We start from the raw sequence: 22,697 nt of genomic DNA on the forward strand, positions 1-22,697 counted from the left end.
TCTGCTTGAATAGGCCATGCAAGTGGATGTTGCAGTACGTTCAATTTGACAAGGGATGTTGCAGTTCAATTTGATAAGGCTGTATATGATTCATGCAATATGCTATTGGATGTTGTAGTTCAATTTGTTAAGGCTGTACATGATTCATGCAATATGCTATTGGATGTTAAGGCTGTATATGATTCATGCAATATGCTATTGGATGTTGTAGTTCGGTTTGATATATAATAATAATGCTGGACAGTGTCTTTTGACTTTATAACTATGTATCTTTTGTTTTTCATGTGATTGTTTATTGTGTTTCAAAAATCCATTGGAAGTTAAATAAGATCTTTTTGGTGTGGATAGAGTACTCTATATATAGATGTTGCATGTGGATCCGATGTTTGAGATGTGTCTCGCTGTTGTTGCTGCTAGACTCCCTCCCCACCAATATTCCACTCACTAGACCATAAACAACATAGTAGCTGTCAACCCTCCGGGTCTTTCTAGAGCTAGCTAGCTAGGAATGGCAGACCCTGAACTCCTTTCAAGAAGCTGCCCAAAATCCTTGATGTATCTAGCTACCCCAAGAATGATAGAGTAGGGCAACAAATAAACCCGACATCAAATACATATAAGAAGGATAAGTTTCAAATGATTCTCAAAGCAGGATTAATCCAGCCAAATACAAATGAAATTCAAATGTGTTGCTTGCCACCGCCATCTACGTGCGTGCATGTCTACTGCAGCATACATAGATATCACATCGTTGAGATTGGTGCATGCAAAAAGAGTAATGACCCACAAGTATTAATACGGCAATGACGTTTGACAATTGAGTGTTTTGACATTCAATTGTAATAAATAGTGAAATATTAACACTAACGGCAATTTATAAATTATCACCTTTTACCACAATTCATTATTTCTTTGATAAAATAGTTCTCAAACTTGTAGTAGCTAGTGAAGTGTTAACACTGATAACAACTTGATTACCATATTTTACCACAACTTGCGGTCTTATGGCTTAGACTTGGAATATTGAAACATTACTACAAATAGAACTTTGATTACTATTTTTAACCTTAATTATCATAAAATCAAGATAGAATGCCATTAAATAAGTAATTAACTCATGACTGCAATTGTAACAGAGAATCTCATTACACCGTTAAGAACTCAGCCTCAATTTTTTAGCACACATTTTCGCACATTTTAATTGCGCATACAATTAAAAAAATCCTTGACAAAAATAGAAGAAAAAGAAGCTTGACAAAAAAAAAAAAAATCACTCAACCCCAACTCGAGTCTAACTCTGTCGGACTCTAACTCTAACTCTAACGCTGAAGCTCCGAGGTCATCCTCTGCCTCGACTCCGCTGTCGCTGCCGACCTCAGGCTCCAGCTTGTCCACGAACCCAAGAAACCTCTCGCTGTTTCTTGGGTAACTAAGGAAGAATCACCAATAGTCTCTCCAATCGTCATCTGCAGTTTCTAGGTAATATAGCTATGTTTCTTCTTCTTCTCCCAATTCTCTGATATCTTACTTTCTTTCTCTTCAATTTGTTGATTTCTATCATGGTATCAAGAGCCAAGTTCGATCGGGAATCGGTATCAAAACTGTAGCTACTTGTGTTTCATGAAGCCTCTGCATCTCCTTGCTTTTGTTTTCATATCAGAGTTTGGTTCAAGCTTAATTCAAATAAGTTCATCATCTTGATAGATTTGGAAAATTTGGGAATTTCATCGAGATTATTGAAATTTCTTGATATTTGTGACTCCATTGCGGTAGATTACTTCACTTTTTCATCAAGGATTGCAGACTGTCTGAGTCTGAGAGCTGCATCTCTTGTCATTAGCCATGCAGGTATAGTTACGGTAGTGTGTTTTATTCCTCTGCCTTTTGCTACCACCTCCGGTATCCATGGATTTTGGCTGTTAAAATATTGGCTCATACAACCTCAGATCGGAGAATCACTACTTCACATATGTGTCTAACATTGACATTTTTCCGAAGTCACATGATGCATATTTGCTTTTATGAGGGCACTTTCTATATGCTTGCTACTTTCATATTGTAGATCACTCAAAACTATATTAGCTAAGAAGAGAAATTCTGTTGATTCTGAGCCCTTTTTACATTTTTTATGCTTGATATTTTATGCCTATATTTTACTGTGTCAGGGAGCATATTTGAGATATATGATGGCTTAATTGTATAATGCTTTTATATATGGAAAAATCTGGATATGTGGAGCTACTCTTTTATTTGGGTACACATATCTCATATCTCAAGCTCAAGCTTAATTGTATATTTTATGCCTATATTTTACTGTGTCAGGATGCAGAAAGTTTCTACACTACAAATCTGGATTTTGTATAAAGTATTGTACTACACTTGTACAAATACATGAAAAATACACTCACTCTTGGGGACACTTAATCTGTGCCAATGACCTTTTTTTTTTTTTCCCGGTTCCCTGACCATAATAGATTCAAATCAATCCTGGACAATTCCAACAGTAAAGTACTCCAATATGCAGTAGAAACCATATCAAAGAATAAAAACAGTAATCGCAATCCGATTAATGAATAAGTATTTCAATGTTACAATAGAATAAGTTACCATATCCAACTACGAAACTTCAATTCAGTGGATCATTAATACATGAAAAAGCTAAGTACTTCAGCAGCACTTGGTCCAACAGTCCGACCCGCTCCAATATGAAATCAACTACTTTTATACACATACTTCCTGAATAGAGATTGTAGCAGACCAGCAAACTGCACAAGTATGTGAATTATATGATCAAAGCAGCACTTAATAAGCTGAAGCACATACTACTACTATTAACCCTACCATACTACTACACAATTCAGTCAAGGCATGTTTGGAATCATCGCTGCATCCTGAATGAAGCTAATTTGTACATGAATGTTTGATGATCAATATAACTCGTCTTTCACCAGACACAAGTGTACAAGCTGTGCAACTTCTGAACAGGTCTAGCATAAATCATAGCATTGAACTAAACTAGAAGGACAAGAGTATGTGGCTTTTCAAGATCACAGATTAATAAAGAAGCATCAATTTTTATGCATGTTCCCATTAGCCATCTTAGTAACATGAAAAACCTCAAAAAAAAAAAAAAGAAATATATATATATATATATATATATATATCAGAGGTCTCAATAGTGAAATGAAACTTACATTTGACAAAAATGAGCCACAAAGTTCAGAGGCTCGGTACCATCGAGTTGCAACATAATCCTTCACAGATACAAAAAAGCTTAGTCTGCAGCCATTGTCGTTTATAGGCAAATGAAAAACTTCTGACAATAGACATTCTCAGATTTGTTTGGTGGCAACTTACAGTCCAAAAAATAGCAGATGGGGCATCATTGAAGATACTCGAGCAAGCCCAATGTCTCATATCTTTGATTTGCAGTCAGCATTAGTAAGGATATTTTTTTGGCTTTAAATCTTGATGAAATACATTTGCTGCAAGAAATGCAAAGCAAATGAATTAAATCACTGAAACTGCATAACACTACTATAATTAGTCCAAAATACCAACCTGTATGAATATACTTTAAACCACGAACAAGCTGGTACAGGAAAAACTGATAATGCTCAGGTGTAAGACCATCATTTGCCTTGATAACCTGGTGAAGGTATGATTCCATCAACTCAAACACAACATAGATATCTCCGAATTTTTGTAGTGAAGAAGGGAGCATAATGTGCTTTATTTCAACAGTATCAGGATGATGAAGCAGATAAAGAAGATTCATTTCTCTTAGGATCCTTGTATCATCTGAGGCATGCTCAAAGACACCATTAATCTTCTTGATCGCAACTTTTTCTCTGGTGTGGGTGTCAACCGCAGAACCCACAACACCATAACTTCCTTTCCCAATGACCTCCTGAACTTTGTACCTGCTTGCCTTTCCATATTCTGTGAAGATTTCTGACTCTAGATTGCTCTGTACAACAATCAACAACCATCATTAATTTGTAAACGGAAACAAAGAGACTCTTTCTGTACATACATGTACATTTGCAAGCATAATTAGCTATAATGGGCCACGCTCATTGTACCGCCAAAGGTACTAGTTCCAACCAAAGGAATGACATGCAGACACACCGCCAGGCGAGCTACAGCCTCAGCGTCGGATCACCTCCAGATCACCGCCGACGCGCCGCCACGCGTCGCGCCAAGATAGCATCAGAAGCTTCTGAAACTGGGAACTGAAGCATATCAATCCCACATCGAAAACAAAGAGAAGATCAACCTCTTCCTCACCTATAAAAGGTTCTCTCCTCTCTCCTCATTAATTACGCATTCAATACTTACCTACTGTTACTTTGTCAACATAAATACATTGACTAACTTAGGCATCGGAGAGTCGAAGACCGCCCAACGCGGTCTCCCTCTGACGCCCTTTGTATTTTACTTGACAGGTAGCGGAGGCTTTGAGAACACCACAAGTATCGATCCGCTCACCGGATCAGCGTTAACTAAGGTTCAGCTACCGTCGGACTTTTAGACATTAACACTTTCATTCTTATAATTTATTACTTCGATCCAGAAATGGTTTCAAAAACACATACTACTACCAAAATTAGTAAAATCTATGGTCATAAGTTCATATAACATCAGACTGAAACAAAGTTAAAAACAGAGTCAAAATAGGCTTAATTGCTAAAAATGTACATGCCTCCCCATCAAAATTTGAAGCTTTACAGAGCAAGGTTCAATTACCCTCAAAATGAAACAGGGTCAAAAAAATTAGCATAATTGGGCACAATGTCCATGCCTAAGCGATCAAAATTTGAAGCTTTGAATCTTTGATCATACCAAAAAAGAAAAAAAGTTTCAATCTTAGCTAACTTGTATCGGTCCATTTTCATAACTAAGCCAAACAAAAGCCTAAGAAATCAACTAAACCCACTATCAATATTCAACCAAACAAACAATAAGCTATTGAAAACAAACATAGAACGAAAATCAGATCAAGACCCAGATTCTGAAATGCAAAGAAGAATGAGAAAGGCACCTTCTTTTCCATAATATAAGCTTCGTTTAGTTTACTTCCTAGTTCTTAATAGGATTAAATTATGTTTAGTCCCTGTACTATGACCTTTTTTTCGTTTCAGTCCCTGACATTCTCAATTAATCTGAAAAGTCCCTAACGTCAAAATTTCCGTCTGATTGGTCCCTCCCGCGTCAAATTAGGAGTTAGTCTTAGGTGAAATGTCCATTATACCCCTCTGTTATTTCTTTTTCCTTTTTAATTTCTTTTTCTCCTTTTTTTTTCTTTTTCCGTTTTAATTTCTTTTTTTCTTTTTTCTTTTTAATTTCTTTTTCTTCTTTTTTTCTTGTTCCTTTTTATTTTATTTTTCCTTTTTTTCCTTTTTTTTTCTTTTCGTTTTGCCTACTTTCTCCTTCCTCAACCCACCAATCTCATTCCGATCAAACTCCACAACCCATCTGTTTCTCTCCCCAAATTGAACCCAAACCCAGCAAAAACCTTGCTTGGCGGTGTAGAAATGGACATCGAGCAAAAGCAAGAGGCTAGGAGCTGATCGATCACTTCTTCACCTTCTCTGAAGCCATCTCCCTCTGTTGGGATCCGCCCTTGCCTCCATCGTCGCCGACGTCATCTCCCAAACACAAGCAGATCCCAATCAGCTCGGAAATTCGCCGCTAAAGTACCACTCCCCTCTTGTTTTCACAGCCTACTTCTCTCTCTCCCACTCAAATCTCACTTTCTCTCTCCACATCAAGCCTCAATTTGGAAACTTTTCACTGAAAACCACCATTTTTTCAGACCCTGAGGTTTTTGGGTCTTGCTCAAAATGGTGATTTGGATTTTGGGTCTGGTTGAAATGATGGTTTTTGATGGTCAAGTTGACCAAAACCAGAAGTGAAGAAGAAGAATGGTGATGGAAAAGAAAAATGGCCGCCGGCGTGGAGAACAATAATTGGAGTTTCGGGTCGATCTGGATTGGTTCACCGACGTGGCGCTACCGATGCAGCAGGATACGATGGTCATTAAAAAGGAAAAAGAAAAAAGAAAAAAGGAAAAAAAAAGAAATTAAAAAGGAAAAATGAAAAATAAAAAAGGAAAAAAATTAAAAAGGAACAAGAAAAAAAAGAAAAAAAGAAATTAAAAAGAAAAAAGAAAAAAAGGAAAAAAAGAAATTAAAAAGGAAAAAGAGAAAAAGAAATAACAAAGGGGTATATTGGACATTTCACCTAAGGCTAACTCCTAATTTGACGCGGGAGGGACCAATCAGACGGAAATTTTGACGTTAGGGACTTTTCAGATTAATTGAGAATGTCAGGGACTGAAACGAAAAAAATGTCATAGTACAGGGACTAAACATAATTTAATCCTTCTTAATATAAGCTTAAAAAGTAAGAGCTCCCCATTTGAAATTTGAAATTTGAAATTTGAAATTGAAAATGAATTTGACTACAATACCTCATCATAAGGAGAGCAGTGCTAGCCTTCTTGACAGTAGCTGGCTTCAATGGTAAGATGAAACCAACCACCACCGCCCAAGAACCCAACTGAAAAATCGAATCGAAGAACCGGACTGAAGAACACAAAAGAAAAATCGGGTGAAGAAACTAATGGAACAACACAACCAAAGAACCCAGATTGAACAACCCTTAAACCCAGGCCAGGTCCCCTTCAGTTTTCCCAAACCAACCCAGATCTTCAAGTTTCCCACCCCTAACTCATAAGCTACAAATCGAATAACCTAGCTAGAGGCAGAGATGGTTCATTTTTGAGAGATGGCTTCGATCGGGGTTTGTCAAAGAGAGATGTGGCACTGGGAACAGAAGTGGAGTCGCAATACACACCTCGTGAAAACAAACAAGAAGAAATGGGAGACTGGGCGAGAGTTCTAAATACGTATTTCAGTGTATACGTGTTAGTTTTTATCAAATAGGGACACTTCGTCCGTCCCTTCTCCCCATTGTGGAGATAAAAATACATATTGGTAGTGTGTATGTGGTATTTTTATCAAATGGGGACACTTCATCTGTTCCTTTTCTAACTAAAGGGACACATATCTTCTCCTGTGCCTATTGATCACTTAAAGGCACACATCCTTCATCTGTCCCTATTTTATGTGTCCCCTTAGGCCCTTTTTCTAGCTAGTAGTGACCAATACTGCCGCTGCTATGAACACAATCAATGCCTACATCACCATGCATGCAATCGCAGACCTGATAGCCATCATCACCAAGAAGATCGCCGCTGTCACTAGACCCGACAACCACCCCATGAGAAAAAGGACCTAGCCTCCAATCCAAGGCCATCACAACCATGTTGCCATCTCCATATCCAAATAAAGCCACACCACCGACTTCCCATAATAGTCCCACCGGCCCACGAAGAGGTTGCCGGAGGTCGCCAGAGACTTTTAACCCCACCCCAAAAAATTTTATTGGGCAGCAATAAAAGTTTATTGGGTATTATTTGGAGGCAATAAAATCAGACTCCGGTCAACGATAGCTAGACTCCGATTACAGGTCGTCGGATTCCCGCAGCTGGTAATCGGAGACCGGCAAAGTCTCCAATGATTTCTCTTTCTCTCTCCAAGTGTCAAAGAGAGAGAAGACAAAACTGTCTCAAAAATAAACAAAGAAACAATTAAAAAACTTAATTGGGTATTAAGGTAAAAAATATATATAATTTACTGGGTAAGTGAGCAATCTTATAATATGTTTGAGTAAATGGGATTTTTTTTTTTTTTTGAAGCAAGGAGGTTAGCCTTTTATTGATACCAAAGTAATTACAAAGAAGAGAAATCAGCTGCTACTGCAGCCATAAGAAAACTGGGGGTTGAAAAATAAAAAGTATCTTGTACTAAATCATGCCCATGTGCAACGAGCAAGTGAGCTACCATATTAGCCTTCCGACCAATGTAAACTATCCTCACATTACCTAAATCCTCCAACATGAAGGGCAGATCGTCATATAAACGACCAAGTGCAGAACTATTGGTGACTGAAGCCGAGCTAAGTTGCCGCTGAACCTCCAAAGCATCTGTTTCCAAAATAGCTGGACTGAAACCATGTTCAGCTGCAAACCGAATTGCATGTAAGCATGCCTGCACCTCAGCATGTTCCGCTCATAGTAATCCCCCCAAACGGCCTGCTCCTCCTCCCAGCATAGCTCTATTTGAATCTCTGACCACAAAACCAAACCCCCAAGATATATCTCCATCGAAGAAAGAACCATCCATGTTAATTTTGCACATACCTACTGGGGGTGCCGCCCATGTTGCCACCCTACCTCTGTGAGTGTTGCTGAGGCTTGGAGTTGTGAAAACGAAACTCCTCAAGTCGAGACACCAACTTGATAATCACATCACATGCCCTGCTAGTCTTATCCTCCCAAGCCTGAGAATTCCGCTCTCCAAATACTCCACAGCCGGCAGAATAATTCACCCAAATCATTGAGGGATAGTCTGCTTGCACAATAGCTCAACCAAATAATAGACTCAAATTGTCTGATTGTGGATGAAAACAAACTTGTTGCAAAACCCCATTCTGTTGCAACACCTAGCCTCTTGTGTATAAGGACAATCCCTACAGATATGCAGGGTAGATTCCACCCCCTGGCCACACCACAAACAAACTTGGGAGTCCAGATCAACTCTCCTCAAAGCTAGTCGTTCTAGAGAAGGTAATATATTATGACACGCCCTCCAGATGAAAATTTTGGCTGCATTAGGAATCATTACTTTCCAAAGCTTCTTCCAAAACCCACCATTCACCATCAATTCAAACGGGCTGCGACATGGAGAAGCAAATAAAGAAAATCTATAAGCCGACCTAACTGAAAACTGACCATTACATTCCAATTTCCAAATTAATCTGTCATAAACCACTCTCGAACTAAGAGGAATATGGAGGATTGCTTCTGCCTCTTCAGAAGGGAATAATCTTCTGATGAGGCCCTCATTCCAAACTCTAGTAGAGGATAAAAGGTCACTAACCATCATAACTTCTTCCCCGGCCACGGTGTTGCTAACCGGTTTCCGACCTGGCAACTCCGACACCCAAGTAGCAGACCAAATACACCCAAGTAGCAGACCAAATATTCACTAAAGTACCATCACGCACTTGCCAATAAGAGCCTTCTGTCAACAAATCCCTTGTAGAAAATATACTTCTCCAAGAGAAAGAGGGAGAAGAATGAGGAGCAGTAGTCCAAAAAGATCCTTACGGAAAATATTTTGCCTTATACATACGAGCAATAAGTGAGGTCGGGTTGTTAATCACTCTCCAAGCTTGTTTAGCTAGCATGGCCGAGTTAAAGTTCGATAAACTCCTAAACCCTCCTCCTCCCTCCTCCTTTGGATTACATAATGCTTTCCATGTCTTCCAATGAATCTTCTTCTTATCAAGAGTTGAGCCCCACCAAAACCGAGCACACATTTGTTCCAAATCATCACAGAAATTCTTAGTCAATTGGAACAAGCTCATTGCATAGGCAGGCAGCGGTTGAGCAACAACCCTAATAAGAATATCCTTACACACCCCACTCAACATCTTCCCTTGTCAAGCCTCAAGTTTCTTGGCCAAATTATCCTTGATATACTAAAATGTAGTTGTCTTCTTTCTACCCACATAAGTGGGCAGCCCAAGGTATTTCTCATGTGAAGCAACCACCTCCACTCCCAACAACTCGGTCACTTAAACCTTCAAAGCCTCCGAAACATTACCACTGAACACGACCGAGCTTTTATTGAAATTAACCAACTGCCCGGACGCACGTCCATAAGTCTCTATAACCTCTTGTATTTCATAGCAAGCCTCCAATGATGCTTGCGCATATAACATGCTATCATCTGCGAAAAGAAGGTGAGTTACAGATTGAGCAGAATCACACACCTCTATACTTGGTAGAAGACCTTGCTCCTGCTTCTGCTGGATCAAAGCAGAAAAGCCCTCAGCCCCTAAAAGGAACAAATAGGGGGACAACGGATCACCTTGTTAGAAACCTTGACTTGGAATAACATATCCCCGAGGCTTCCCTCAAACCAAGAAAGGGTATCGAACTGAATTTACACATTGCATGACCATCTCAACCCAATCATGTGCAAACCCAAACCGGTGAAGAACTTGCTTGAGAAAAGACCACTCCATTCTATCGTAGGCCTTACTAAGATCCAATTTTAACGCCATATAACCTTCGCGTCCCTCCCTCTTGTTATGGACAAAATGTGCTATCTCATTAGCCACCAAAATATTGTCAGTTATCAGATGACCAGGAACAAAAGGACTTTGGAAAGGAGAAATTACATGAGGTAATACGAGCTTCAAGCGGTTTGCCACCACCTTGGAACAAATCTTGTAGATGACATTGCAGAGAGCAATTGGTCTCAAGTCGGACATTCTCTCTGGATTACTAACTTTCGGAATAAGACAAATATGAGTGAAATTAATTTGTCTTAAAAGCTGACCTGATTGCAAAAAGCTTTGAACTGCAAGAGTAACATCATTCCCAATCACATCCCAATAGTGTTGAAAGAACACAGGCGGTATACCATCCGGGCCTGACGATTTTTTAGGGTACATTTGAAACAAAGCACCCTTAATTCTTCCTGATTGTATGGAGCACATAATTGATTGTTCATCTCTGGACTCACACAAGGCTGTAGCACTGCAAGAGTCGTAATCACTGCCTCATGATCAAGATCCTGCGCCGCAAACATCTTGGAGAAATACGAGGTAACAATATTCTCCATACCTTTATCATCCTCACACCAACCACCCTCCTCATCATAAAGCTCCTGCAGCATATTCTTACGTTGCCTGTTCGAAGCTTTATGATGAAAAAAGTTGGTATTACGATCCCCTTCTTTGAGCTAAAATACACGAGACCGTTGACGCCAAAAGATCTCCTCCTGAGATAGCAAGACCTGGAGGCGATCCTGCAAACTCTTCTTCTCCAACTGGACAGCTTCTGAAATCTGCACATCCATTTGTTCCTCCATACGGGACCCGATACCAAGCATACTCTACTGCCTTGCTCGAAAAGTCTGCTTTTGCCAACGATCCAACCTTAAGTGAGTATGCATGATCTTTTTCATTACGCAAAACATTGGTGTTCCCTTAACATCAGTATTCCAGGCATCCTTCACAATCCCATTGCACTCAACATGTTGCACCCAATACGCCTCAAACTTGAATCGATGATGACGCAGACATTGAAGAATAGGAACTGTACTCGCCTGCGGTAGAAAAGGAGCATGGTCTGAATCGCTAGGAGGAAGATTATGTACCCTAGCATGGCCAAATAAGTCACACCAGGACGGAGTACATACAGCCCTATCCAAGCGTAGTTGCGTTTCAGAATTCCACCAAGTACACATAGGCCCATAAAACCCTAGGTCAAGCAAATCACCATATCCAAGTGCCTCACGAAACCCTCGCATTTGCCTTTCTGCCCTAACTGGTCCATCGATCTTCTCACTACTATTCAAGATCTCATTAAAGTCTCTAAGGACGACCCAAGGAAGTGAGTCTAGATCACTTAGGCTACGCAACAAATCCCATGAACGATCACGGTCCCCAGTTTGTGCATATCCATAAGATCCTATCAGCCGCCATTGCTGTTCACCAGGATTGCCAGACACCACCAGATCGATGTGATGTGCAGAGGAAGTTTGAATTTGCACATTCACATCCTCATTCCAGAACATTGCCAAACCTCCCGAGTTACCCTCACTCAACACCTCCTTATACTGTTGATAACCAAAGGCACGGTGCAGATCCATAAAATCTACCATACGACTGATCTTTGTTTCACAGAGAAACACAATTTAAGGATGATTCTAGGATATGAGATCCTACAATGCCCGCTTCGTTGTGTCATTGCAGATCCCTCTACAATTCCAACTGAGGATGTCCATGTTCCACTACTAAAAAAAATTGCAATTGCTTCGCCTTTTTACTTCGGCAACAGTTGTCGTCGCAATTGATACCCTATCGCTACGGAAAATGTTCCGTTGCGATTAAGCCTTATCATTTGCGACGGAAAATCTCTGCCGTCGTAATTTTATACGCAATTGCGACGCTTTTTCCTCTTGCCATCGCAAAGCTTATTTGTATATGTACTTTGTATATATAAAAAAAAACTGTGGCAACACATATTACTCTTGGGCTCTTGGCGCTAACCCAAATATTTTTCCCTCTTTTTTTCCTTTTGTTTTTTTTGGCCAAATTGCGTACTAACAAACAGCCCTAGTTCTTTTTCCCTTTTTTTCCCAAACATCACCCTCTCTCTCTCTCTCTCTCTCTCTCTCTCTCTCTCTCTCTCTCTCTCTCTCTCTCTCTCTCTCTCTCTCTCTCTCTCTCTCTCGCCCTAGAACTGGAACCGACGAGCTCGACGAGGTCTGCACCGCAACCTACCGCCGACACCAACGAGCTCCTCTGCCGACGTGACGAGCTCCGCGCACCGGAACCTTCCACCGAGGCCGACGAGCTCCTCCTTTACGTCGAACAGCTCCTCCTTCACCAAATAAACTGTAACACCAGCTCCTCCTTTACCCAGACACAACAGATCAATTTCTTTACGAATCTATAAGGTAAATTCCATTGTTCTTTCCATTTGTCTCTCGTTAATTCTAGAGAAACAGTTTATTGTATATGAGAGGTCAATATTTAGATTGGGAGTTCAATTTCCATATGAAACTAATTGGGCTTTCTTTCAAATTTGAGCACTAGTGGCCAATCCTCCTGGATAATCTTCATGTTTAGTAAATAGATGGATATCTTTCTCTTAGACATCGATACAATCCTCCAGAATGCCAGTTGTCTTCTCTGCTTGTCACAGAGTACTCAAGGAGGTATGGATTCAAGGATTTATGTTGTAAATTGTAGTAAATATGCACCTTTTACCCAGAACCTTGTTTCTCTTTATAGGCTTATGACTGTGCAAACAATAATAGGATGATGATGCAAAATATCACAGCAAGAACATAAGGAAACCACAGCACACACGAACACAGAATTTTATAGAGGTTTGACAAAAACTTTGCCTACGTCCTCTATGTGATCTCTCTTAAGAATCACTAGCACTATGGAGATAACAACTTGATTACAAGTACTTATTGAAATCCCTATGCTAATCCCCAACCCCTTTGCTAGATCTCTCTATCACCCTTGGCTCTCCATGCCCCTGTGTTTATATGTAGCTGAGAACTCTCTGAGATCTCTCTTTGATCTCTTCTCTGATCTGAGGACACATTATATGAGCTCCCTGCAGCCCTATTTATAGATTATAGGTGCTGGTTACAAACATATCACATTAGGATTCCTAAAACTATTAGAACAAGGAAAGAGAGCTAGCTTTTCTATTCCTAACTAGAATAGAACTTACTGTCCAGGTCTAAATCAATAGGAATAACTCTTCCTATTCCAAAACCCATTAGGATACTAGAAGAATTCCTGTGCGCACTAATCTTCATTTACCCATCTGGTTTTGCCTTGAATCCTAATCAACTTAGGCATATCAACGAGCCAAATTCACAACAATCTCCACCTTGGTGAGTTGATACCAAACTGATTGCTGCAACCTCCAGGATATCTTGTACTTCTCGAAGTAATCCTGAAACCTTCAAGAACCTTCACCTTGGCAAGACTCTTCTTGCCTCAACACACCTCTAGTGAGGAGGTGCTCCACCTCAATCTCAACATGCTGTAAGAATGAGCAGGTTCAAGTAACACTTGAACTCCTCCATGGCAATGGTCCTGATCAAACAATCTGAGACATTCTCCCTTGAATGAACTTTCTCAATTGTTATCATCCTTGAGTTGACCCAACCTTCGCTGCGATGACCATGAACATCAACATGTTTCGTCTCTGCTTGAAACACTTGATTCCTTGTCAAATTGATGACCCCATTCTTCACCACAGCAACTTGTTGAATTCCAAACTCACTCAATAACCCATTAAGCCATAATGCTTCTGCGGAAGCTTCTGTTAGTGCCATGCAATCTACTTCAGTGGTAGACAACGTCGTAGCTGATTCTTTAGTTGCTCTACAACTCACTAAACCTTCACCACAAGTCAAGACATTACTTGTTGCAGGTCTTCTCTTGTCTAAGTCTCCTGCCAAATCTGAACCCTCATGACCAGCATTGCATGCTTGTTCTTGTTGTCTTTCAAACACATATCCATGCTCCTTGGTGTCTCTCAAGTAATACAGAATCCACTTCACTGCTTGCCAGTGTCGTCTACCCGGATTCGCCATATACTTTGACACAACGCTCAATGCTTGAGCTAAACCTGGTCTTTTGCAGATTCTAGCGTACATAAGACATCCCACTACTCTTGCATAAGACACATTCATCATCTCATCTAACTCCTTCGTAGATGATCTTTGCACACTCAACTCAAAGTGTGCTACCGGTGGAGTAGACACGGGTTCATATAACAGCCATATTTTTCCCGCTTCTCTGTCCCTCCGTATCTTCACTCCTAGGATCTGTTGTGCAGCTTCTAGATCCTCTATGTCGAATTTCTTCCCTAGTTGTGCCTTTAACTTCGAAATTCTAGACATATCCTGACATGTAGTCAACACGTCACCTAAATAAAATAGCAATAGTAAAACCATACTATCCTTGAACACATGATAATAAACGCAGCTATCCGCTGGTGAGATTTGGTCATAACCGACCTTTACTTTCTGCGAGTACTCCTTGGCCAATACCCGAGCTTTGAATCTCATGGCTTCCTTATCATGCATTCCTTCCTTTTTCCTATAAACCCACTTACAGCCAACCTGATTTCTTTCTTTGGGCTTAGGAACCGACTCCTGAACCAAGTCTTTCTGTATGGACTTCTTCATCTGTTCTAACATAGCTCCCATCCAACTTTCTTGTACATCATTTGCTATAGCTTCCTGATACGTGGTTGGATCTCCTGGACTGAAACTTAGAGCATACTTGTCCAATGCTATGCTTCTCTGAAACTCCTGCCCAAGTGACTGACGAACTGAGTCGTAGGTTCGCAGTGCTAATTGCTCCACCTGAGCTTGTATTAATGACTGTTGTTGTTGCTCTAAGACTTCATGCTCGATAACCCCTTTATCATGCTCCACTTGCTCAATTTGCTCCACCTGAGCTGGAGTTTCTTCCATGATCCCTTTGGTTAGAGGAACTTCGGTTGCTTTCTCTACAACATCAGTCTTCTTTTTCACCTCACTTGTCTTAACTTCATTGAACGGCATTGTCTCCTCATCAAAAATGACATGTCTACTTAGAACCCTTTTCTTGCTGACAATATCCCATAACTTGTAGCCCTCTACTCCTTTCTCGATACCGAGAAATATGCACTTGCGTGACTTTGGCCTGAGTTTGGTTTGCTCATTGTTGGAAATATGAGCATATGCACTACTACCAAACACCCTTAAGTTAGAGTAGTCAACTGGTTCTCCAGACCATACCTCCTCTGCACACTTGAAGTCCAAGACTTTTGATGGTGACCGATTAACCAAGTAACACGCATGGTTAACTGCATCTGTCCAAAACGTGTCCGGTAATCCTGCATGCAACCGCATGCTTCTTTCTCTCTCCAATAGAGTTTTATTCATTCTTCTAGTAGCTCCGTTTTGTTGGAGATTCTCTTTCACCGTGAAGTGTCTTGTGATTCCTTCATCCTTGCAAAATTGTAAGAACCTTTTCATTCTATATTCACTGCCACCGTTACTTCTCAAATACTTGATTTTTCTGCCTGTTAGATTTTCTACTTCTGTTTTCCACTCCTTAAACTTGGTGAAAACCTCTGATTTCTTCCTCATAAAGTAGACCCAAATCTTCCTCGAAAAATCATCTAGAAAAGTAACAAAGTACTTGAAGCCTCCCATAGACCTTACTGGTGCCGGGCCCCATACATCTAAGTGAATATAATCTAGTAATCCTTTGCTTTTGTTCTCACAATTTGCTAACTTGAATGCCACCTTCTGCTTCCTAAGAGTACAATCCTTGCAGAAGTTCAGTTTGCAAACACTGATACCTTCTAGCTTACCTTTCTTGTGGAGTTCCTGCATTCCTCTTTGACTCATGTGCCCAAGGCGATGATGCCATAGCTCAGTCTTGTCTTTTACCTCAGCAGAAATTGCAACTCCACCTATTATTGTAGTCCCTTGAAGCTTGTATAAGTTGTTAGATTGAATGTCGCCCTTCATCACAACAAGTGATCCCTTGAGAACTTTGAGTCTTCCTTCTTCAGAGCAATACCTATATCCGGCCTTGTCCAAAGTACCCAAAGATATCAAGTTCTTCTTTAACTTAGGAATACGGTGGCAGTGAATATAGAATGAAAAGGTTCTTACAATTTGCTAACTTGAATGCCACCTTCTGCTTCCTAAGAGTACAATCCTTGCAGAAGTTCAATTTGCAAACACTGATACCTTCTAGCTTACCTTTCTTGTGGAGTTCCTGCATTCCTCTTTGACTCATGTGCCCAAGGCGATGATGCCATAGCTCAGTCTTGTCTTTTACCTCAGCAGAAATTGCAACTCCACCTATTATTATAGTCCCTTGAAGCTTGTATAAGTTGTTAGATTGAATGTCGCCCTTCATCACAACAAGTGATCCCTTGAGAACTTTGAGTCTTCCTTCTTCAGAGCGATACCTATATCCGGCCTTGTCCAAAGTACCCAAAGATATCAAGTTCTTCTTTAACTTAGGAATATATCTTACATTCTCCAGCATTTTAACAACTCCGTCATGCATTCTGATTTTCACTGATCCAATACCTAGGATCCTACACGATGAGTCATCTCCCCTAAAAACCTCTCCGCTGCTACTCTCCTCATATGTGTTGAACCATTCTCGGATTGCACACACGTGGAATGTACAACCAGTATCCAAAATCCAATTTCTGAAAGCATTGGAGCTGGATGTTACCACAAGGAGTTCACTGTCATCTTTATTTTGTTTGATGACTACATTGGCTGTGTTTGAACTCCCTGCCATCGCCTCTGCTCTCATCTTCCCTTCTCTGCAGTTTCTTTTCAAGTGGTCGGCAGCACCACATTTGAAGCAACCTTTCTTGTATTTTTCCTTGGATTTTGATGTACCCCTGTTACCAGATTTATCCTTCTTACTCGTCAACTGACCTGTCTCCTTGCCCTTGACATGAAGGCCTCCTTGAGAGCTTTCGGTCTCCCTACTCATCTTAAAATAAGATTGAATAGCTTCGGTAATCTCATCATACTTGAGAGAATGCTTACCGGAAACGAGTCTGGTGATGAAGTGCTCGAATGAAGCTGGTAAAGATCTTAGCAGCATAAGTGCTTTCTCCTCATCTTTATATCTCACATCCACCTTTGATAAATTGGCAACACAAATCTGAAATTTATTCAGATGATCCTGCAGATCACCGCCTTCTTCCATCCGAAGACTATAGAGTTCGTCTTTCAAGAAGAGTTTATCTGCGTCAACCTCTTTGACATTGTCCAATGTCTTACTGCTGCCCATATTCTCACCAACATGAACCTTACCTGCGTAAACCTTCTCGAGATAATCCCAGGTCTCCTTGCTGTTCATATTTTCACTGGCACTAGCCAATACATGATCAGCAAGATGTAGCTCTATAAAGCTCTTTGCCTTCTTGTCCATCTTCTGCCAAACTTTGTCTGCCATATCAGCCGCCTTATTCTCTATCCCGAGAATAGCCTCGTACAGACCTTGTAGAATCAGGACACTTCTCATCTTCCTCTGCCATAATGTGAAGTTATCCTTCCCATTCAACATAATGGGCATCACATTGCTGCCTGCGTTTGCCTTGTCATCTGCCATCTTAGAAACACCTTGAGCCTAAGCTCTGATACCACTTTGTAGTAAATATGCACCTTTTACCCAAAACCTTGTTTCTCTTTATAGGCTTATGACTGTGCAAACAATAATAGGATGATGATGCAAAATATCACAGCAAGAACATAAGGAAACCACAGCACACACGAACACAGAATTTTATAGAGGTTCGACAAAAACTTTGCCTACGTCCTCTATGTGATCTCTCTTGAGAATCACTAGCACTATGGAGATAACAACTTGATTACAAGTACTTATTGAAATCCCTATGCTAATCCCCAACCCGTTTGCTAGATCTCTCTATCACCATTGGCTCTCCCTGCCCCTGTGTTTATATGTAGCTGAGAACTCTCTGAGATCTCTCTTTGATCTCTTCTCTGATCTGAGGACACATTATATGAGCTCCCTGCAGCCCTATTTATAGATTATAGGTGCTGGTTACAAACATATCACATTAGGATTCCTAAAACTATTAGAACAAGGAAAGAGAGCTAGCTTTCCTATTCCTAACTAGAATAGAACTTACTGTCCAGGTCTAAATCAATAGGAATAACTCTTCCTATTCCAAAACCCATTAGGATACTAGAAGAATTCCTGTGCGCACTAATCTTCATTTACCCATCTGGTTTTGCCTTGAATCCTAATCAACTTAGGCATATCAACGAGCCAAATTCACAACATAAATTTGATAAATGTGTTTTTGTATGCTAGAAATGAAGTGCTTAGATTGATTTTAGTATCAGGCTTTCAATTGAGTGCGAAATTATTGTTCTTTTCGGGTGTGTATCGATTGAGAGTTTGATGAAGTTTTGATCTTTGATGTTCAGCAGTGTGTTTGCGTTGTTGTTGTTTGACAGGTTTGTAGAAGGTTGCCGGGTTTTTCACCCGCTGAAGTGTTGGATTTTGGTGCTCGCATGGGTTTGGCTTTCTAGTGAGAAGTTCATCTGGTTATCTTTTGATTGTGAATGACGTGAAGATTTGGGATTACTGTTTATATGTAATGTGATTTTGATATAATGTAAATCAAATGTTGTAGGGCACTATGAGAAGTCTGGCCTAATTCCTTGGAGAAAGTTAACTTAGTAGAGTCATCACAATCAATGCAGCGTGCAGGCCAGAGCCTTATACAAGGTTAGTAATGGTTCTTTTGTTTAAACTAGTTTAAAAGTCCTTGAGCATTATTGTTCCTGAGTAATAATGCGACATCAGATGTACCTTATCATGAAAAAACACTTACTAATAGAATTATCTTTGTAAACTCTTAGGGTGGTATCCTCTGACAAAGTTGAATATCTATGTCTTGTTGGCTTCCTGTCTTCCATTCACTCACATGTCAAATTGTCTTCTACCTTTTTTCACGTCTTTGGAAAATTAGTTGAGAAGATTCTATATGCGAAATGAAAAACTTACTAAGGTCAATTATGAATTATCTTTGTGGCCTTTGAGAGAAATGTATTTTGGCTTCCTTCCCCCATCTGCTCACCTGTCATGTGTGCCCATTGTGGATTCCTGTAGCAATGCATTTACATAGATCTGACAATATTTTCATCAGGTACACCTTTTGTGGGCTGGCAACAATGATTCTGATCAATGAGGTCAATTGTTTGGACTTGCCTAGACTAATTGTAAGATTTTTTCTTTTCTTTGTGTGGTTCAGATTGGATAATAACTAACTGTATAATATACATATAGATATAAAAATCTGTTCAAGTAATTTTTTTAATTTGTTTTTACTCTGCTGTGTATAATTTCACTGTTGCATTCCTCTTGTGATGGTTTCTATGAACATGCTCTGTAATTTCTTAAATTTAACTTTTTTCTTGTATTAGGATAGGTTGGTATTTCGACAAGGGAAGGAATGTGGATTTCAAGGGAGGACTAATAAGTTAGTTGATGGTTGCTACTCTTTCTGGCAGGTGATTTTCTTTATTATTTTCTTTTCTTTTTTCTTTTTAATTCTTGAACCTACGGATTTTCTGCATCATAGTTGAGTTAACTAAGATAAGTGACCAGGGAAGTGCATTTTCATTATTACAAAGAATACCTTCAGTTAGTGAGGAGCAAATTGTGCTACCGGATGTGGGACACTGCACTTTGGATACCTCACACACTTCTACAACATCTCGTATATCTGAAGTGGACAACAGTTCTGAAGGTACTTCATCTCAGGTTGATGACACCAGAGGTTTTAGCCAGGAAGGTAGGCTGAGTTACACAAGTTTTAGATGTTTGGCTATTTGCCTATATATGTTTGATACTGTAACAAATTGGTTTTTATAGCCATATGTTTGTTTATATGTTTCTAGTTTTACCTGCTATGAGGTTTAATATTAGTTTTCCCTTTTATTTTATGCAGGGTTGAAGGTTCCCTTTCCAGTGAATTACAATGATATTGGATATGATTTTATCAACAGAAGTGTAGAAATGAAGCCGCTTTTCCATGCCATTGCATTGCAGCGGTACATACTTTTATGCACACAGGTTAGTTTACGAATATGAACTTCACTGATTACTGATGGAAGTCTCATTTGCCTGATTAATTTGTTCAGTTCTATGGTTTTCTGCTGCACTACTAACTTTGTATAGGGAGAGAAGCCAGCTTTTTGAAAATTGTTGTCCAGGCATTAGCCATGATTAGATGGCATGCCATGATTAGATGGCATGTATTGCCACTTGTTCTTTCTTAATTCATATGTTGTATTCTCTTTTGAAAGATTTATCTGGTTACCATATTATTTGAACCTAAGCAGTTAGAATTGGCATTAGAGGCAGGCGTCAAATTGTTGGACATATCCAATTGCTAGATACTTGTAAGGGGAACCTCTATATTTTCTTAGTCCACTTCTTGGCATTGCAAGTATTTTAGTTTTGTAGTGGGGTCTTAGTCCACTTTTATCCAATTTGTTTGTGGGTTTTTGGATTTCTGATGATGGATGTCTTAATATGCAGATAGTTGTCTGTGAGAACATAAAGGAATTGCAATATGGAGGACTGGGGTAATACTGCTTTCCTTGAATCTTATTTTGATTATATAATAATGTGTTATTTACGGTTGCTTGAGCTTATTCTCTTGGTCTTTCACCAATAATAGCCCTCAAGTTTAAAACGACATAACATTTATTATGATTGTATTGCATCCTCCTTTCTCATTTATAGAAGTCTGACCTTGAACTAAGAATAAAGGGCAGAAGAAAGCTTTGTTCATTTGAAATTTATGAATGCATATTTCGTGGAGTCAGCAAGTTTGTTACATTTTTATTTTTTTACTCTTCGAGTAAGTTTAAATGTTGAAGAAGCCTAATGGTAAGAAATTATATGCAGGCATTGACGGACAGGGAGATATGAAGTTCATTTATGGGACAAAGGGTCTTGGCATCCAACATAAGGGAATAAGGGAAAGCAAGTTTATCTGGGTAAGTACTTAATTACTAACTATACTGCTCAGAACCACTTAATTGTCATATAAACATATCTTGAATCATCTAACACAAAATGTATATGTAGGGGCTCATGGTGAAGAAGAATCCGTAGCAAGAGCATATGATTTGGCAGCACTCAAGTACTGGGGAACATCAACTTCTAAAAAATTTCCGGTGTCTGAATACTTAACATTAAAAGAATACTTGGCCTCTCTAAGAAGGTATCTATTCATCTTCAATTTAATAAGCATTGAGCAGTCTACCTTAATTGTTGTAAACATTTCAAGTCGGTGACACTTTTATTTTTGTCTATTTACAGAAGAAGTAGTGACTTTTCAAATTGTGTATATAAGGTAAGCTTCATAATTAATCAATGCTTTTGTTGGGTATGTATGAACTATTCCCTGGCTCCAGTTAAACAATACAAGCTTTCTCTATTCCTGCAGAATCTAAGTATTTCCCTGTTCATTGAGTTTATATGTCTGTTTACTAATTATCTGATGGCTTTTTGTCAAACCAGTTACATATTAAACTCATTTTTGTTTTTTTGGATTCCATTCAGCTGATATGTTGATATCTATTAATTTTCATCGAGTTAAATTTCAATGAAACTAACTAATCCTTTTGTTGGGTCTGTATGTTCTGTTCCCTAGCTTGAGTTCAACAATGCAGGCTCTCTATATTCCTACTTAATCTTAGTGCTGCCCCGTTCTTACCCATCATTTTTCGAATAGCTACTTTACACATAAAAATGAGGTAGAAAATAAATCCGCAGCATCGCACGGGATTCATGACTAGTTATGTGGTAAATGATGGTGTGCTCTCCAATACAGTAAGATTGGCACATTTGCAGACTTAATACACATTGTACTTACATGGGTTGAAGAGATTTTACATTCCTCTTTCTCATACTATGAGTCTTTTGGTATGTGTTACAGGAGATGAGATGACGGTGTGTTGATCTAACTCTTATTTCTCCATCAATATGTGTGTGTTATAATATATTCTTTTTTCCAGTTTAGATTTTCTGGTCAAGATTTTGATTACTCATGTTTTCTCTTCTCATCGTGTTACATCTGCAACTTATTCTCTCCTTTTTGGATTTGGACATTAAGTACTTTGACCTTGGTCTTCCTCACCATGATACCACTGATGATAAAGTTACCGTTGAAAGTGCAGAGGCTACTCTTAATAAGGTACGTTTGCTTGATTGGTGTAGGTTGTCAGATAAGGACGTTTTGTATATGCAAACATTTACTTCCATTTTCTTGTATTTGAAAGTTGATATATACATATTATGCAGGAGGATTAGAATGGGGCTGCTCCAGCTAGAAGTGTTCTGGTGTGGATCCTAATATAAATTTGAAAGTATGCTTAGGTAGTAGCTGTGTTTGATAGTCTGGCCATCTTTTAGAAGTGAAGGTGCTGCAGTGCGTT

General features: G+C 39.4%; 1 protein-coding gene, 2 long non-coding RNA genes and 1 pseudogene across 4 annotated transcripts; 2 read left to right on the plus strand and 2 right to left on the minus strand.

Annotated features, from left to right (window-relative positions):
* Positions 1 to 2,711: 2,711 nt before the first annotated feature.
* LOC133744795 (mitogen-activated protein kinase 9-like) lies at positions 2,712 to 7,332 on the minus strand (annotated as a pseudogene).
* A 467-nt stretch (positions 7,333 to 7,799) lies between these two features.
* Positions 7,800 to 11,807, minus strand: LOC133744796 (uncharacterized). Its single transcript, XM_062172838.1, has 5 exons — positions 11,080 to 11,807; positions 10,592 to 10,830; positions 10,206 to 10,499; positions 9,715 to 9,971; positions 7,800 to 8,117 (listed from the first exon to the last, which is right to left on the minus strand). Exons 1-5 carry the CDS (start codon positions 11,805 to 11,807, stop codon positions 7,800 to 7,802), a joined length of 1,836 nt encoding a protein of 611 aa, XP_062028822.1.
* Positions 11,808 to 12,364: 557 nt separating this feature from the next.
* Positions 12,365 to 18,771, plus strand: LOC133742782 (uncharacterized). Of its 2 annotated transcripts, none has more exons than XR_009862730.1 (3): positions 12,365 to 12,605; positions 12,739 to 12,866; positions 18,699 to 18,771. It is a non-coding gene; the product is annotated as an uncharacterized LOC133742782 (long non-coding RNA). The 2 variants fall into 2 exon arrangements; XR_009862731.1 differs by having other exon boundaries at positions 12,745 to 12,866.
* Positions 18,772 to 19,678: 907 nt separating this feature from the next.
* Positions 19,679 to 21,987, plus strand: LOC133706804 (uncharacterized). Its single transcript, XR_009844729.1, has 7 exons — positions 19,679 to 19,757; positions 19,855 to 20,041; positions 20,198 to 20,322; positions 20,791 to 20,837; positions 21,163 to 21,254; positions 21,346 to 21,481; positions 21,580 to 21,987. It is a non-coding gene; the product is annotated as an uncharacterized LOC133706804 (long non-coding RNA).
* Positions 21,988 to 22,697: the final 710 nt, after the last annotated feature.

Source organism: Rosa rugosa, chromosome 4 (assembly GCF_958449725.1).
Source record: "Rosa rugosa chromosome 4, drRosRugo1.1, whole genome shotgun sequence".
In the NCBI taxonomy this organism is placed as follows: Eukaryota; Viridiplantae; Streptophyta; class Magnoliopsida; order Rosales; family Rosaceae; genus Rosa; species Rosa rugosa.